The sequence below is a fragment of the Diceros bicornis genome, chromosome 7 (assembly GCF_020826845.1).
Source record: "Diceros bicornis minor isolate mBicDic1 chromosome 7, mDicBic1.mat.cur, whole genome shotgun sequence".
NCBI classification, from domain to species: Eukaryota; Metazoa; Chordata; class Mammalia; order Perissodactyla; family Rhinocerotidae; genus Diceros; species Diceros bicornis.
Genome location: NC_080746.1, coordinates 56,571,583 through 56,590,558, shown reverse-complemented (window position 1 = coordinate 56,590,558; position 18,976 = coordinate 56,571,583). Strand labels below are relative to the sequence as shown.

Sequence of the window (18,976 nt, the reverse complement as noted above, 5' to 3'; positions counted from 1 at the left end):
TTCTTGATCCAGTCATCAGTCGAGGGACACTTAGGTTGCTTCCACTTCTTGGCTATGGTGAATAATGCTGCAATGAACATAGGGGTGCATAAGCCTCTTTGGATTGTTGATTTCAGGTTTGTTGGATAGATTCCCAGTAGTGGGATGGCTGGGTCATAGGGCATCTGTATTTCTAATTCTTTGAGGAATCTCCATACCGTTTTCCATAGAGGCTGCACCAGTTTGCATTCCCACCAGCTGTGTATGAGGGTTCCTGTTTCTCCACATCCTCTCCAACACTTTTTGTTTTTTGTCTTGGTGATTATAGCCATTCTAACGGGTGTGAGGTGATATTTTAGTGTTGTTTTGATTTGCATTTCCCTGATGATTAGTGATGTTGAACATCTTTTCATGTGCCTATCGGCCATCTGTATATCTTCTTTGGAGAAGTGTCTGTTCATTTCCTCTGCCCATTTTTTGTTCGGGTTGTTTTTTTGTTGTTCAGTTGTGTGAGTTCTTTATATATTATGGAGATCAACCCTTTGTCAGGTGTATGTATTGCAAATATTCTCTCCCAGCTGGTGGGTTGTCTGTTCATCTTGATTCTGGTTTCGTTGGTCTTATAGAAGCTCTTTAATCTGATAAAGTCCCACTTGTTTATTTATTTCTCTGGGTAGGCATGTCATCCGAAAAGATTCCTTTATGACCAATGTCAAATAGTGTGTTGCCTATATTTTCTTCTATGAGTTTTATAGTTTCAGGTCTCACCTTCAGGTCTTTGATCCATTTTGAGTTAATTTTTGTGAATGGCGATAGCAGATAGTCCACTTTCATTCTTTTGCATGTGGCTGTCCAGTTTTCCCAACACCATTTATTGAAGAGATTTTCCTTTCTCCATTGTATGTTCTTAGCACCTTTGTCAAAAATTAGCTGTCCGTATATGTGTGGTTTTATTTCTGGGCTTTCAATTCTGTTCCATTGATCTGTGTGTCTGGTTTTGTACCAGTACCATGCTGTTTTGATTACTATTGCTTTGTAGTATGTTTTGAAGTCAGGGATTGTGATGCCTCCTGCTTTGTTCTTTTTTCTTAGGATTGCTTTAGCTATTCGGGGTCTTTTGTTGCCCCATATAAATTTTAGTATTCTTTTTTCTATTTCTGTGAAGAATGTCCTTGGGATTCTGATTGGGATTGCATTGAATCTGTAGATTGCTTTAGGTAATATAGACATTTTAACTATGTTTCTTCTTCCAATCCATGTGCATGGGATATCTTTCCATTTCTTTATGTCATCATCGATTTCTTTCAATAATGTCTTGTAGTTCTCATTGTATAGGTCATTCACCTCCTTAGTAAGATTTATTCCTAGGTATTTTATTCTTTTTGATGCAATTGTAAATGGTATTATCTTTTTGAGCTCTCTTTCTGTTACTTCATTATTAGCATACAGAAATGCAACTGAGTTTTGAAGATTGATTTTGTACCCTGCAACTTTGCTGTAGTTGTTGATTATTTCTAATAGTTTTCCAATGGATTCTTTAGGGTTTTCTATATATAAAATCACGTCATCTGCAAATAGTGAGAATTTCACTTCGTTACCTATTTGGATTCCTTTTATTCCTTTTTCTTGCCTAATTGCTCTGGCCAAAACCTCCAGTACTATGTTGAACAGGAGTGGTGAGAGTGGGCAGCCCTGCCTCATGCCTGTTCTCAGAGGAATGGCTTTCAGTCTTTACCCGTTGAGTATGATGTTGGCTGTGGGTTTGTCATAAATAGCCTTTATTGTGTTGAGGTACTTTCCTTCTATTCCCATTTTGTTGAGAGTTTTTATCATAAATGGATGTTGTATCTTGTCAAATGCCTTCTCTGCGTCTATTGAGATGACCATGTGGTTTTTATTCTTTGTTTTGTCACAGACTTGATTTTTAAGATCAGTTTTAGGTTTACAAAAAATTGAACAGATAGTACAGGGAGTTCCAATAAATCGCCCCCTCGCATTTTCCGCTGTTGTTAACATCCTGTATTAGTGTGGTACATTTGTTATAACTGATCCAATATTGATACAGTATTATGAACTACAGTCCATAGTTTACATTAGGGTTCACTCTGTGTTGTACAGTTCTATGGCTTTTGACAAATACATAATGCCATATATCCACCATTATAGTATCATACAGAATAGCTTTACTGCCCTAAAAATCCCTTGTGCTCCATCTACCTCCCTCCTCTCCCCTGGCAACCACTGATCTTTTTACTGTCTCTGTAGTTTTGCCTTTTTCAGAATGACATATAGTTGGAATCACAGTATGCAGCTTTTTCAGAATGGTTTCTTTCACTAAGAAGTATGCATTTAAGGTTTTTTCATGTTTTTGTGGCTTGATAGTTCCTTTCTTTTTGTGGCTTTATAGATCATTTTTTAAAAATCGCTGAATAATATTCCACTGTTTGAATATTCCACAGTTTGTTTATCCATTCACCTACTGAAGGACATCTTGGTTGCTTCCACTTTCAAGATGAAAGACTCAAGTACTTGTCTCCTCTTCCTCCCGGGAATTTATTAAAATGAGAGTACAGGAATCAAAGGACTAAACTCATAATGCAAAAAGAAATGGGGGAGGGATCAGTGGGTACCGAGGAGTGGATGAGATTTCAACAAATTTCTGAAAGACAGAAAGCAGCATGAAACAAAGCACAATAAGCCAAAACCCAAACTGTGCTGATAACATCTACATTTTGTTCCAGCAATCCCACTTCTGGGTATATAGACAAAAGAACTGAAAGCAGGGTTTGGAAGAGATATTTGCACACCCATGTTCATAGCAGCACTATTCACAACAGCTAGGAGGTGGATGCAACCCAAGTGTCCATTGATGGATGAATGGATAAACAAAATGCTGAATATGCATATTATTCAGCCTTACAGAAGAAAATCCTGTCACGTGCTACAACATGTTGAACCTTGAGGACATTATGCTAAGTGAAATAAGCCAGTCACAGAAAGACAAATACCGTATGGTTCCACTTATATGAGGTATCTAAAGTAGTGAAATTCATAGAAACAGAAAATAGAATGGTGGTTATCAGGGGCTAGGGGCAGGGGGAAAAGGGGACTTACTTAATGGGTACAGAGTTTCAGATTTGCAAGATCAAAACATTCTGGAGATCCATTTCACAACAATATGAATATATTTAACACTATTGAACTGTACACTTAAAAATGGTTAAGACAGTAAATTTAAATATGTTTTTCACCACAATAAAAAAACTTAAATCTTGTGTTTTGTCTTCAGGTTCATCTTCAAAACTGAAAATAATGTAACTACTTGGTTAAGACCATCTAAATATCGGGGCCAGCCCAGTGGCGTAGAGGTTAAGTTTGCGCCCTGTGCTTCGGCGGCCCGGGGTTCACAGGTTCGGATCCTGGGCGCAGACCCACGTACTGCTTGTCAAGCCATGCTGTGGCGGTGTCCCATGTAAAGTAGAGGAAGATGGGCACAGAAGTTAGCCCAGGGCCAATCTTCCTCAGCAAAAAGAGGAGGATTGGCAACGGATGTTAGTTTAGGGCTAATCTTCCACACACACACACACACACACACACACACACACACACACACAAAGACTATCTAAATACTGTTCACTGTAGACCCCAGTAGAGAGTTCAGATAAAATCTCCTTATCCTTGGGCCCAGCTTGCGTCTTCTGAAGGTGTTAAGATCAAATGGATTTTTTTCTTAAGCTCCATTAATTAATTGTTCAAAATCATGCTCCATTTTAGTTTGCTTCATTTTTGGACCATAACTTGCTTATTCAGGTCCTTCTTCCTTCCTTCCCCCCGCCCCACTTCCCTTCCTCTCTTCCTTCTGTACATAATTGCTTTTCTTTTTTTGATGTTGTTGTTGCCAGAAATAACATGCCATCTTCACCATATCATTAACACCTTCCAGCTTTTTATTATTTACGACATAGAGATTGCTTTGTTTTTCAAGACACATTTCTTGAAGCCCAATGTGAATCTACTGCACTGCTGTCATCTGGGATTTCTTTACACTGGACTCCTGGGGTAGTTTCTCCACCTTGACTTCCCTCACATTTCCTATTTCCTTTTGCTGTAGGTTTCCTCAACTTTAACTTTTGTATTTTCTGTTGCATTTGGCAAGGGTTGGGAGGGATGCAGTAATTCTTAAGTAATTGATTTTCTTAATTTCTAAGAGCTCATTCTTGTTTCTTGTTCCTTTTTCATGGCATCTTTCCTTATTTGATGGAATAATTATCTTTTAAAATTTAATTTAAAAATTTTAAGTTCTTATGTTCCCTGGTTTATCTCAGTTATTTTCTAGGCCCATTGCTTTGTTTTCCTTATTTTTCATGCTGCTTGTTTTCTTTATATAACTTGATCCTTGGTTAGTCATTGCTATCCATAAATTTTTCTGGGAAGCTGCTATGGGTTTTCTCTGTTTTTGGGTATACAGGTATGTTTCCTGTCAGTCTCCCCTTAAACAGAATGGCCAATTGGGAGCTCTGTGTTTGTGAGTTGGACTTATTGTCCTGCAGACTTTGTTAGCACCAATCACATTATTTAAACTTTCAAAAGAATAACTAAAACTAATAGCAAGCATAATGAAATTTAGTAGAGGCAGAGAAAAAATAATGTGAGCGAGCTCTCATTTTTCATAGCACATATTTGACAGATAACATCTAAAGCTTTAAAATAAACCAAAGAATAGTGGTACTAGCATATTATTTAGTCTTTTGATGGTAACCATGAGAACAACTAAAAACAAACAGTTAAAAATGGCTTCTAAGGAGCAAATCGAGAATGAGAAGAGGCAATTAGGAATACTGCCTATAATGGAACATTGCTTTCCATTATGATCCCTTTCTGTACTATATTTTTATCATAAGCACGTATTTCTTTGAAATAAACTGAAAACAAAATGATGGAAACTAAGGGGAAAATGTAAGAAATTTGGAAATAAAAAGAAAAAATGAATTTTATTTCTAAAAAGGGAAATAAATCCAAACCCTCATTGGTATGTACTAAGGGAGAAATATTGTTGCCAAGGAGACCAAAGCAACTGTTAAGCAGCATATTCAGCTCTTTAAAAAAATTCCATGACAAATTATTCTGCAGAATATTATATGCTACTCCAGCTTTTACAAAACCCAATAAAATGGTTCAGTGAGGTCCCTGAAGCTTAATTTATGATGTCACTAACATTTACTAAATATTCAGGTTATAGAGTCTAGTACAGTGATAAAAAAACTAGAGCAAAGGTCAGACGACCTAGGTTCTAGTCCCAACTCTACCACTTAAAAGCCATATATCCTTGAGCAAGTCATTTTCCTCTTCTGAGCTTAAGTTTCTTTACTTTTAAAAATGGGGATACTACTACCTAGCCTGCCTACCATACAGGTTGCTGTGAATATCAAATGAGACTTAGATCATTTTAAAAGTTTGAAACATTACACAAATAAATTCAAGGAATAAGTACTGACATTTCCCGAAATTAATAAAGCTATATGTATTCTGTTCTCTTCATTGATTAAATGCCAAATTAACTAAACTATTAGAAAAATGTAAACAGAAAAATGTAATATAGACTAGTATTGTAAAAATTGGATTGAACTAGGTGGCAGGTCCAAGCTCTGGTCCAGGCTCTACCCCAACTGGATAATTTCCACAACTTCTTTGGGTCTCTACACAATAAAATTGGATTAGACTACCTTGGTAGAAGTGCTTCATAAGCGTATTTCCCATCACACAAGGATGATTTAAAAGGGAATTTGTTCACCACTTTTTTTTATCTAGGCTATATTTTGCTTGAAAAACTTTCACTGCTAGATGTCTGAATATCACTGGCTTAGATCGAAGTCTTTTATTTCTATTTTCAGGCATTTCATAACCTTAACCTAACCTAACCTATCTTTAACTTTACATTTTACTCTTTCTCAACACAGACCTACATTCTGAGATCAGAGTGCTCTACTCACTGCTTCTCAAAACGCCATGGCCAATTCCTGCCTCCACACTATTGTCAACGCATAGCTGTTCTGCTACAACTAGCTGAGCAGCTCTGCCCTGTGTCCTGTCCCACTCCCCACCCACACATTCACACACCCAAACTTTGACCAGTGCTTTATATCTCGAATATAACACTGCTTTCAAAAAGTTAACATTTACAGTAGACCAGAAACAGGAGACAGCTGTGATGTTAAAGAGAACCTGGCTTCTAGGCCAGCAAGACTTGTCTGTAATTTGACAGAATGCATGAAAGAACTGAAAGGAAGAACTAGGAAAGAAGTGGGAGCCTTAGTCAGCCCTAGAGCATAAAAGGGAGAGAGCACTATAGCCATCTGTGCATGGCCTGGAAGAGGAACACCTCGATTTATGGATTTCTTGGGTTCCAGTGGCAGGAGAGTCCCATTCTGGAAACGGATGCGTTTACTTATTATAGGCTGATGGTGTTAAACATTTACGCCATATATCTGACTCCCTGTGATTTGATTTTGTGATCACTAAAAATCTTCTGATTCTTTGACTCTCCTTATGGTGCATCTAGAAAATGCCCTGACTAGAGACAATCCACTTATATTACATCTGTACTATAAACTAATAAAATAGCATTCTGAATTCAGACATCAGTTTCTGTGACCTTGAGTAGGGTGAGTCCATCCTGAGACAAGATAGGCTAACAAATTAGTCTGAAGGCATAGGAACCAGAGGGTCAGAACGTGGACTAGGGTAGATTTACCAACAGAATGCCACCCCACAGAAACTACATGGCATGCTTCCCACTGCCCGAATAAACACCCTGTCTTGCTGCATTATTTTCTTTTTAACACTTACACACACCTTCATCTATTCAAGACCATTAAGGACATACTAAAGCCCTTCTATGACCTGGTTTCTATATGCCTTTCCAACAATTTCTCTCTATGTACCCTAAGCTACAGCAAAAACAAACGTTCTAAGTACACACTTCAAAGTTCCTATGTCTGCTTGGAATAGTCCTCCTCTCAATGTTGGCAAGTCTAAATTTTAACTAATTGTGAAAGTTCAGCACAAATAACAGTTTTTTTCATGAAGATTTTTCAAAGTATACCAGCCCACCAAAGCTAAAACTAGCAATTTTGGTGACCTAGGCAAGTAGCAAATTGCCCTCAGATCAATTTATAACTTCTTATGTGTCTCACCAGAGTCATTAAGAATCAGCAGCATGTGGCAGGCTCCTTTTTTCACTAAATAGGTATTAATCGGGTATTAAACTCAGTTTCTCTATGCTAAAAGACTACACATACTGTCAAGGTGTAATGTCATAAATGCTATAAGTCTGATCCATTATTTTACACTTCTATACTTTACATTTCAGTGGCCTGGGACATAGCCTAGCTTACCTACACTATGAATCTACAACAGCTACTCCTTTATTTACCAACTAAAACTATTTTCTCCCATTAAGAGAAGGATCAATTAAGTAATTATTTATTATTTTTATTAAATCATTATTAAAATTATTTAAATCTATTCTGTTAGGGGCACTTATTATTTGCTCTTTGTATTACATTTGCGAGCTTTTGTTTTATCTTCTCCCTTCTATGTTCTTTGAAGATATGATTCATATTTATTTCATCTCTGTATCTCCCACAGACTTTCAGCCAGTGCCTTGTATGTAGAGGGTACTTTACATATAAATTAAGAATTGGCTCTCCTCATTCTTTTTACATGTATCCCGTATTCTTATAAAGTCTTCCTTGGCCATCCCAATCCACAGGTCACTCTTACTTTTGAACTCCTATAAGAACTGACTGCTTATAAACCATTTAATTACCACCAATACTACCTTAGCATTATCTTTTTGTGTGTATATGTATTTTATAGTCTTTTTATATTTTGGTATATCCCGACAATATCTAGGCACAGCATAGATAATTAATAAATATTAATTCAACCAATCTTTTAAAAAAATCAATCAAGAGACTCATTGGGAGAAGTATAGTCAAAACTGGCACCTAAAGATAACAAAAGAGCTCATCCATAGCAATGAAAAACAAGCCCCTATTGTTGAAAGGCCAAACACTTTGACATACATGTTAGTTACAAGTAAACGAAATTGTTTTAGGCTTCTACAAGTGTCTTTAAATTTCATAAATCTTCCTTTCACATTAGGGAGATCTAAGGGCAACCACATTCATTTACTGACAATACCAATGAAAGCAGATGGCTTTAAGTGAAAACAATTAACTATATTAAACCTATAAGGATAACATTAATTTGTAATTTAGTTAATTTTCCCTGCTGAAGACCTTTATATAGTCCGTTTGTAGTATATATCATTTTACTGTATGCTAAGCCTTAGCTCTTTTATTTCTATTAGGTTTCCTCCTCTCTAATGGATTAAAAGCAGAAGAGCAGTCTTTGAATGTTCACTTCTTTTGTATCCTTCCACAACAAGGAACTATATAGTTCTCTAGTTCACTAACTCAGGCAGAACACTCCAGAGTCTTGCTACTCAAATGTGATCCACAGAGCACCAGCATTGGTATCACTTGGGAGCTCATTCTGAGGCAGAATCTCAGGGCCCACCCCAGGCCTCCTAAATCAGAATCTGCATTTTAAGATTCCCAGGTGATCTGTAAACACTCCAAGGTTTGAAAAGCACTGGTTTAAGCTCCAAAGGAAGAATTAGAATTGCCAAGATGCATATGGCCAAGTAATACTAACTCATAGTTGCTTATTTGTTGGTCTCCCTTATCTGCTAACTAAGGCTTGTTGAGGGCAGGAACCCTTTCTATCTTCCTCACCACTAGTATTCCCCGGGACTAACACGCCCTGGAACGTCACCCAGTGCTCAGTAAATATTTTTTGCGGAATGCATGAATGACTGAACAAAGTGAAAATAAAACTTTCACAAAGCCAATCCTCTAGGAAATTGTTTGCACAACATGATTTCACACACTACTATACTAATTCTTTAATTCAGTATTATTAATTCCATTTTAAATATGTTGCCTTCTCGGGCCGGCCCCTGGCTTAGCGGTTAAGTGCCTGTGCTCCAATGCTGGCGGCCCAAGTTCGAATCCCAGGCGCGCACCAACGCACTGCTTCTCCGGCCATGCTGAGGCCGCGTCCCACATACAGCAACTAGAAGAATGTGCAACTATGACATACAACTATCTACTGGGGCTTTGGCGGGCGGGGAAGAACAATAGTATAAATATGTTGCCTTCTCTACTTCAACAAATGCATTTAACAAATGCACTTGACAAAGCAAAAGCTTGGATCATCTTCCTCGTGTGGCGCCACCCGGGGCCTCTTTTACAAGTCAGAGAGCTGCATTTTAATTCTAGCTCTCACAAATCCATCCCATATGTCTGCACAAGATGAAATCACCGCAATAACGTGGAGGGGGTGGGGGGGAACAGAGGAGGAATGGGTAAAGCAAAACCAATTCTGTACCAGGAGCATCATATGAAACCTGGAAAACATGATTTTTTGAACAGTATATTTCCAGAAAATAACTCCCGGCAAGGGAAAGAGAGGTAAAAGAACCCCTACCTTTCTCAAGAGCAAAAGGTGATACTGGAGAACGCCAGGGAGCGATAAAAGACCAGCGACTACCTAGCGACGGAAGGTGGAAACACACCAGACCAGAACCAAAAGCGGATAGCGGTTAGAGACGTCCAAGCAGGGTGCCAAAAACCACTCTCAGGTTTGCAGAGAAGGAAGTCAAGGGAGAAGAAAGGGGAAAGGAAATAGTTCTATGAAGAGTATAACTTACCATGATTATTTTATTTATTTATTTTTTTTGAGAAAGAGAAATGACATGCACTTGAAGGGGAGAGGGAGGGTTGCAATTTCACGCGTTGTAAAAAGAAGCGATTACAGGCATCCCTGCCCAGCCCAGCCCTGAGAGGCAGCCCGGGCATAGGTGGGTGGCAACGCCCGGTTCTGCTGGCCCCCGCCCCGTGGCCTAAACCATCTCCTCTGCAGCCCGCCGAGCACGGGTGGGGTCAGGAAAGGGCGGACTGGGGTGGGAGGGCGTGCGGGAGGAGGGGGCGGATGCCAGGCTGACCAGGTACCCACCTTATCCCAACGGAGCCACTGCTCGATGGCCGTGTCTAGCTGAGGGTCCCCGGTGTGGTAGGGGGCGCGGAGCAGGTTGGAGTTCAGGTCTCCCTCCACGTTTTCAGACATGGCAGCCAGACTGGGGTCTACGCGCCCGGGGGGCTGGCGAAGACACCGAGTTGTGGGGGCCTGAGGTGCGCTCACCAGGGTCTGGACGTCCCCTCCTCACTGAAGGGCATCGGAGACCAACCGCAGGACGTTTGCGCCAGCTCCTGCCGCCGCTCTGGGGAAGCAGGAGAGAGGGGGATGCAGCCGCCCGCTCCCCACCAGACCAGCTCCCGGTCTCCCTCTGGGCGAACGGACTGAGGCGGTCCCGCCGCGAAGGAACAACAACAGTCCCAGATGTCTGGATCGTGGCCGCCGCCGCCGCCGCACACACACTGCCTCAGGCCCCGCCCCCCGGGCCGCCGGCCCCGCCCCCTCCCGCCCCTGTTGATTTAAGCCCCCCGGGGCACAAGACGCGAGCCGGGGAGCGCGCTCCCGACGCCTCCGCAGTAGCGCGAGTTAGGATACGCTGGGGTGGTGAGGCATTGGGGCACGGCTTTTTTTATTTTTTAATTTGCCTTTTGCGACGCGTCCTATCTTTGTTTCAACCCCCAAACACTCCCACGCGTCTCCTTTTCTCGATCAGCTGCCATGACCACCACAAGCGCCCCGTCTCAGCGCTCGCTCTGCGGATCGCCGGCGCGCGCGCAGGTCGCCCTGCCATTTAGCCTGGGGGGACGCGCCTGGCGGGAGGGTGCGCGGGGCTGTCCCCGCACGGCCTCACGGGAATTGTAGTTCTTTTCTTTCCCCGAGGTCTGCGGGGACCGCCGCAAAGACTACCACTCCCAGCAGCTCTGCGCCCTCCCTTTCCTCAAAAAGGTCTCCCTCGAGGCTGTTCCCTGCGGACACGCCCTGTTCCTGTTTTGCTACGCGGTGTGGCCCTGGTCTTAAATTAAATTAAACAAGGACTGGTACAGTAAGGGGACGAGTGGTATCCATTTAGTGCTTTACAATTTACGAATCGCGTTCTGTCGCTTCAGATGTCCTGTGAGGTAGGTGGGCGTGATCCATCCCCATTTTACACACAAAGAGGAAACTACCTCTCTGTGAACCGACTTTTTCAAAGAGGCGGAATTCCTAAGTGATGGAACCAGAGTTCCAGCCTCCTTTTAGATCTCTTCAGCTGGCAGTTCTTGCTGTTGCAACTACAGTGGACTGGGAGGTAGGGAGAGCAAGTTGTGAAGGAGGGAAGATGGGTCAGCGTTTTAACCATAACTTAAGTAAGAACCTACAAGCGTCTTAAGACAGAAAGAGCAATGGTAATTGGGATACAGAGGAAGAAGAAAGATTATTGAAATAATTTTAAATTTCTTCTTATTTTGGCATCTTCTCTTCTATAGAATGTTCACCTTTCAAGGCACGCAACCTGAGGTCTGGGAGATGCTGAGAGGTGCTTACCTTTTGCTCATTTGCTCCTGAGTTTCTTGGTTTGGCCTTCTTAGAATGGCTCTGTGATTTTTGACCAAGTGTCTTACAACTCTTTCCCGAGTCAGCTTTTTTGTAAGGAGGATGTAGTAATATTTACACCATGGCTACAGTAACTTAATAGATGGCTTTAGAGTGCTTTGAGGTTCACAGATAAAAGACATAATAAATTCAACGTATTACTTTCTTTCCTTTAAAGTGCCACTTACCATAATAAAGTTCAAACTCCTAAAGTACAAAAGGATTGTAGTGCCAGTTCCTGAAAAATAGGGCGCTGTAGTTGCGAGTTACAGTTTTTGCTAAGCGCTTGAGTGTTTCCTTTATGGAGTCACCAGGTTCTTTGAATCACAGAAGGCCTGCGAAACAACCATGTGTCCTGGAGAAAAATTCATCATTCACTATTATCACCATTATTGTCCATGACAAGCATTAATTAAACATTTACTCTGTGCTAAGCATTATGCTAGGAGTTGAGGCTACAAGAAAGTGTATAACATAATTATTCATTTCAGAAAATAAAATCCGTCTGGGTAAACAGGATATATGCGAGAAAAGATAGCCCGTGATAAACAGCAAGTGCTTGCTGCAGATAGCTGTTAAAGAATTCAGAGTCTGAGGTGGTCATAAAGGCAGCAAGAGGCTTTGAGGGACAAAAATTAATAAAATAGAGAAAAAGGTAAAGGGCATGTCAAACCCATAGACCACTGGTTCTCAAATCTCCCTAGGAGTTTGTTTAAAATGTGTATTCCTGGACACTGCTCCAGACATTCTGAATCAGTACATCCAGATAGGGCCAAGGTACCTACATATTTAACAAATATCTATTGATTGTGACATAGGTGACTATAAACTTGCTACTCAGAGTATGAGAGGAGGACCAGTGTATTGGCATCCTCTGGGAGCTTATTAAGAAATACAAAATTTCAGGCCCTATCCCAATTCTACTGAATCAGAATCTGTACTTCAGTAAGATCCAATGCTGATTTATATGCATTTTAATTTGATAAGAAGTGGTTTTTGTAAGAATTCTTATTCAATTTAATTCGATTCTGAGAAATGCTACTAAATAACAGAACTTTCAACAGATAGAATGATATAGGGCAAGGATAATAGACAGGAGAAATACAAGTTTTAATTCAATCCCAGAGTCTACCAGCCCTCACTTTTATCAGCAAGATCATGACAGACATAAACTGGTTACCGGAAACCTAGCCCAGGGTCTTTGGCTTATTGCTTAGGAATTGAAGAGTAACCGGGGGACCCAGAACTCATCAAATCCAAGAACACTGTCTAAGTGTGTTCAGAAGAGGGAGTATAATAGTTTTTTTAGTCTGGGAAGCTCAGAAGCTTTAATTTCTGTCGGAATTTGCCCAGGGTATTTTTATTTGCTAGATCTGGCAACCCTAACTGGTTATGAAAGAGAGTCTCTCTTTTGGTCCATATACACATATATTTTAGGATCAGGATATATGTAACTTACCCTCAGATGGTTCAGAAAAATAGTGTGTGTTTGTATATTATTATATAAATACAATACAAACATATAGTTAGAAAAATAGCAAATAATAAAGCAAATGGGGTAAATTTTAACAATAGGTGAATCTGGGTAAATGATAGTTGGATATTCTTTGTACTGTTTTAATTTTTGCAACTTCATTTGAAATTATTTCCAAATAAAATTTAAATAAATAAAAATTAAAAAGAAAAACTTCAAATGTATAAGAAATATCCATTTCTTTATTGTTTTAAAAAAATCTAATTAAGAGACTCATTCTGCCAGGGTAGCAAGAAATTAAATTTTCATCAATATCAGGGGCTCACCTCTCCTCCCAGGCTTTATATGGTGCTGGGGAAACAGAAAGAATCAGTAGCTGTAGTTCACCAAGGTTTCTGCCAGCATCTGTTTGTCCAGACTCATAGTGGTCTCTGGAAGTCTGACAGCTTTCTCCTTGCATACCATTCATAAGCTATGCGCAGGAAACTTGGTTGAGGCTATGAACCCCAAAGCCTCGGTGTAGGTTTACCACATGGCCATCCCCTCTAAAATCTTGCCAGTTTCTTGAAGTGCTGCCACCAAGCAGAGCTCAGGGCCTCTCTCTGTCATCACCCTCCTATTTTAAGACTAAATTTTGAAGAAATCTATCATTCTGCTGTGCGATTGCTCTGAAAAGGGAAGTATTTTCTTGTTACTCGCAAAGATGCTTGTCATAAACTCCAGTGAACTCTGTATTAGAAAAGAAAAAAAGAGTCAGGAAAGGAAGTATCTTGCAAGCAAATTTCTGCTTTTAGCCCTCTTACATAAAACCTTTGCTGAGGCAAGGGGATACAACAAATGAAAAGTGGTTATTTTTGTGTAAGGGGGAAAGAATGTAGAGCACGCTTGGGATTAGGGTGAAGGAAGGCAAAGAACCTAGGGTACAAGATCTAGAGGCACTCCCTTTCAGGTTTGTGGAGAAGTGCAGGGTTGGCGTCTGCGAGTGAGTGTCTCATTACATTTTTTTAAACAGCTTTATTGAGCTATAATTCACATGCCAAACAATTCACCCGTTTAATGTGTACCATTCAATGATTTTTTTGTTATAGTCACAGATATGTACAAACATCACCACAGTCAATTTTAAAACATTTTCATCACCTCAAAAAGAAACCTTGTGTTCTTTAGCTCTCAGCCCCCTGTGGCAGTATCTCCTACTCCCAGGCCTAAGCAACCACTGATCTACTTCCTCTCTCTATGGATTTCCCTGTTCTGTACATTTCATATGAATGGAATCATATAATATGTGGTCTTTGATGACTAGCTTCTTTTGCTTAGCATAATGTTTTCAAGGTTCATCCATGTTGTAGAGAGTATGAGTATTTCATTCCTTTTTACACTTGAATAATATTCCATTATATGGGTATACTACATTTTGTTGATCTGTTTATCTGTTGATGGACATTTGGGTTGTTTCTGCCTTTTAGCTCTTATGACTAATGCTGCTATAAACATTCATGTACAGGTTTTATATGGAATATGTTTACATTTCTCTTAGGTACATACCTAAGAGTAGATTTGCTGGATCCTGTGGTAACTCTGTTTAATCATTTGAGGAACTGCCAGTCTGGTTTCCAAAGTGGCTGTACCACTTACATTCCCACCAGCAGTGTATGAGTGTTCCAATTTCTCCACAGATTTTCCAACACTTGTTATCTCATTTTTTGATTCTAGTCATTTTAGTGAATGGAAGTGGTATCTCATTGTGGTTTTGATTTGCATTTCCCTAATAACTAATGGTATTGAACATCTTTTCATATGCTTATTAGCAATTTGTATATTGTCCTTGCAGAACTATCTATTCACATCCTTTGCCCATTCTTGAAATTGTGTTGTTTTTTATTATTGAGTTGTAAGATTTCTTTATATTTGTGGATATAAGTCCCTGATTCAAAGCAGATATGATTTGCAAATATTGCCCCTTATTCTGTGGGTTGTCTTTTCACATTCTTGATGGTGCCGTTTGAAGCACAAAAGTTTTTAGTTTTGAGGAAGTGTAGTTTATTTTTTCTTTTGTTGCTTATACTTTTGGTGTCATATCTAAGAATCTTTTGCCAAATCTAAGGTCATAGAGATTTACCCTTTGTTTTCTTCTAAGAGTTTTATGGTTCAGGCTCTTACATTTAGGTTCGTGATCCCTTTTGAGTTAATTTTTGTGTATTTCGTTGTTTTTATATGTTGCTGCATTTAGTTTGCTAGTATTTTGTTGAGGATTAATTTGTCCATATTAATAATAGATATTGGTCTGTAGTTTTCTTTTCTTGTGATGTATTTTTCTGGTGTTGGTATCAGAGCAATACTGCCTTCATAAAATGAGTTGAGAAGTTCTCTCTCCTCTTCTAATTTTTGGAAGAGTTTATGAAGAATTGGCATTAATTCTTCCTTAAATTTTCAGTAGAATTCAGTGGTGAAGCCATCTGGGTCTGGGCTTTGTGGGTAGTTTTCTGATTATTAACTCAATCTCTTCATTTGTTATAGTTCTATTCATTTGTCTATTTCTTCTTGAGTCAATTTTAGTAGTTTGTGTCTTTGTAGGAATTTGTCCGTTTCATCAAGGTTGTCTAATTTGTTGGCATACAGTTGTTTATAGTATTCCTTTATAATCTTTTTTCTTTCTGTAAGGTCAGTAATAATGTCCTCTCTTTCATTTCTGATTCTAGTAGTAATTTGAGTCTTTTTTTTTTTCCCTTGGTTGGTTTTGCTAAAGGTTTGTCAATTTTGTTGCTCTTTTCAAAGAATTAAGTTTTAGTTTCATTGATTTTCTCTATTGCTTTTCTATTCTTTATTTCGTTAATTTCCACTCTAACCTTTATTATTTCTCTTCTTCTAATTCCCTAATTCTCTTTTCATTAGAGTCCAGTTTACTAAAGTGGGCCTTGGGTTTTATGAGTGTGTGTTTGTGTGTTTGTGTGTGTGTGTGTGTATTCCGATAAAACTTTATTTACAAAAGCGGGTTGTAGGCTGAATTTGGCCTGTGGGCCACAGTTTGCCCTTCCCTGCTCCAGAGTAATGGTTCCCAACCCTGGATGCACAGCATCCTAAGGAACTGACTCCTGGGCCTCGCCCCCTGAGATTCTGATTCAGCTGATCTGGGTTGGAGCATGGTAATCAGTGTTTTTTTGCTTAGCTGTCCCAAGTGTTTCCAGTGTGCAGCCAAGGCTGAGAGCCATCTCTTCAGAGCAGAGATCTGACCTTTGGCGTTTTTTGTTTGTTTGTTTATTTGGGGCTTAAAACAACAGAAATTTGTTATCTCAGAGTTTGGAGGCCAGAAGTCCGAGTTGAAGTGTCAGAAGGGCCAGGCTCCCTCTGAAGGCTCTAGGGGAGAATCCTTCCTTGCCACTTTCAGCTTCTGGTGGATCTGTGTTCCTTAGCTTGTGGCTGCATAACTCCAATCTCTGCCTCTGTCTTCAGATGGGCTTCTCCTCTTCCAACTCAGGAACAGGCAAATGGAAGAGATGCATAAGCCGAAGTATGGGGGGATGGGGTGGTCTGGAGCATCCATGCCCTCTCAGGGCATGCCACCCTCCTAGTACTTGGTGTGTTCACCAGCATCTTTCAGGTTTTAATTTCAGTTATTGTATTTTTTATTTATAGAATTCTTTTAGATTCTTTTGCAAATTTGCTATAGCACTTTTTATGGTTTCCTGTTCTTTATAGAGATCTTCAAACTTGTCTTTTCCTTCTTTATCTGTAGTCAGCATGGTTGTTAAATATCTGAAATCTTTGTGGATCAGTTTCTCTTGTCTATTGTTTTTGCTAGTTCTTGCTCATAGACTCTAGTTGCTGTGTGAGCCTTGTGTTTGTGTGTGTGTTGCACATTATATTTGACAAATTATTTGTGGGAATAAATTTAGACTTGCAATGAAAGTACTTTTCTTTAGAGAGGGTTTGCATTTGCTTCTGCCAAATGCCTGGGAGTTCAACTACTTTAAGGCTTGAAATTTTCACATGCTCTTGTGACCCTCTTTAGGCTGTAATTCCATGTATAATGTTTGACTTCTAGTTTATCCTTGCTCTGGGTGTGAGGTCCCAACATATTGTGGGGTCCCAACATATTGTGAGAAGTTTCTCCTATTAGGCGCTCGACCTTTTGCAGACCCTGGACTTTGTTTTCTTTCTTGCCCACAAGCATTTTAAAATTAAGATTCAGACCCCACACATCTATGGACAGCTAATTTTCGACAAGGGAGCCAAGAACATACAATGGAGAAAGGAAAGTCTCTTCAATAAATGGTGTTGGGAAAACTGGACAGCCACATGCAAAAGAATGAAAGTAGACCATTATCTTACACCATACACAAAAATTAACTCAAAATGGATTAAAGACTTGAATGTAAGACCTGAAACCATGAAATCTATAGAAGAAAACATAGGCAGTACGCTCTTAGACATCAGTCTTAGCAACATATTTTCAAGTACCATGTCTGACCGAGCAAGGGAAACAATAGAAAAAATAAACAGGGGCCAGCCTGGTGTTGTAGTGGTTAAGTTCATGTGCTCCACTTTGGTGGCCCGGGGTTTCCAGGTTCGGATCCCAGGCTTGGACCTACACACTGCTTGTCAGGCCATGCTGTGGCAGGTGTCCTGTGTATTAAAAAAAATGGTGGAGGATGGGCACGGATGTTAACTCAGGGCCAATCTTCCTCAGCAAAAAGAGGAGGGTTGGCAATGGATGTTAGCTCAGGGCTAACTTTCCTCACCAAAAAAAAAAAAGAAAGAAAGAAAAAATAAACAAATGGGACTACATCAAACTAAAAATTGCCTGCTCAGCAAAGGAAACCATCAATGAAACGAAAAGACAACCTACGAAATGGGAGAAGATATTTGCAAACCATATATCTGATAAGGGGTTAATATCCAAAATATATAAAGAACTCATACATCTCAACAACAAAAAAACTAACAACTCAATTAAAAAATGGGCAAAAGATCTGAACAGACATTTCTCCAAAGAAGATATATAGATGGCAAACAGGCACATGAAAAGATGTTCAACATCATTAACTATCAGGGAAATGCAAATCAAAATGACAATGAGATATCACCTCACTCCCGTCAGAATGGCTATAATTAACAACACAGGAAACAACAAGTGTTGGGGAGGATGTGGAGAGAAGGGAACGCTCATACAGTGCTGGTGGGAGTGCAAACTGGTGCAGCCACTATGGAAAACAGTATGGAGATTCCTCAAAAAATTAAGAATAGAACTACCATATGATCCAGCTATTCCACTGCTGGGTATCTATCCAAAGAACATGAAAGCATGAATGCATAAAGATGCATGAACCCCTATGTTCATTGCAGTATTATTCACAATAGCCAAGACTTGGAAGCAACCTAGGTGCCCATCAAAGGAGGAATGGATAAAGAAGATATGGTATATATACACAACGGAATACTACTCAGCCATAAGAAATGATGAAATCCAGCCATTTGTGACAACATGGATGAACTTTGAGGGGGTATTACGCTAAGTGAAATAACTCAGAGGGAGAAAGTCAAATACCATGTGATCTCACTCATAAGTAGAAGATAAAAACAACAACAAACAATCACATAGAGACAGAGATTGGATTGGTGGTTACCAGAGGGGAAGTGGGGAGGGAGGAGGGTGAAACGGATGATTAGGCACATGTGTGTGGTGATGGATTGTGATTAGTCTTTGGGTGGTGAACATGAGGTAATCTATACAGAAGTAAAAATATAATGATGTACACCTGAAATTTATATAATGTTATAAAGCAATGTAACTGCAATAAAAAAAAAAATTCAGAATTTTCAGGATTGGCAAATTCTTTGAGGGCAAAAGCCACATTTTCCATAGTTATCTCTCTGGAATGACATTTTCCCTTCACTTATGGCCTGGTA

The 18,976-nt window shown here is 39.7% G+C and overlaps 1 protein-coding gene and 1 long non-coding RNA gene across 2 annotated transcripts in view; one reads left to right on the top strand and one right to left on the bottom strand.

Moving 5' to 3' along the window:
• Positions 1-10,454, bottom strand: part of PGM2L1 (phosphoglucomutase 2 like 1) — a 58,529-nt gene extending 48,075 nt beyond the window's left edge. The window contains exon 1 of the mRNA XM_058545612.1: positions 10,063-10,454. Within this exon, the coding sequence (XP_058401595.1) occupies positions 10,063-10,173 (111 nt within the window). The 5' untranslated portion in view covers positions 10,174-10,454. The remainder of the gene's footprint in view (positions 1-10,062) is intronic.
• A 581-nt stretch (positions 10,455-11,035) lies between these two features.
• LOC131408643 (uncharacterized) overlaps positions 11,036-18,976 on the top strand; it is a 48,932-nt gene continuing 40,991 nt past the window's right edge. The window contains exon 1 of the long non-coding RNA XR_009220800.1: positions 11,036-11,141. This is a non-coding gene — a long non-coding RNA (uncharacterized LOC131408643). The remainder of the gene's footprint in view (positions 11,142-18,976) is intronic.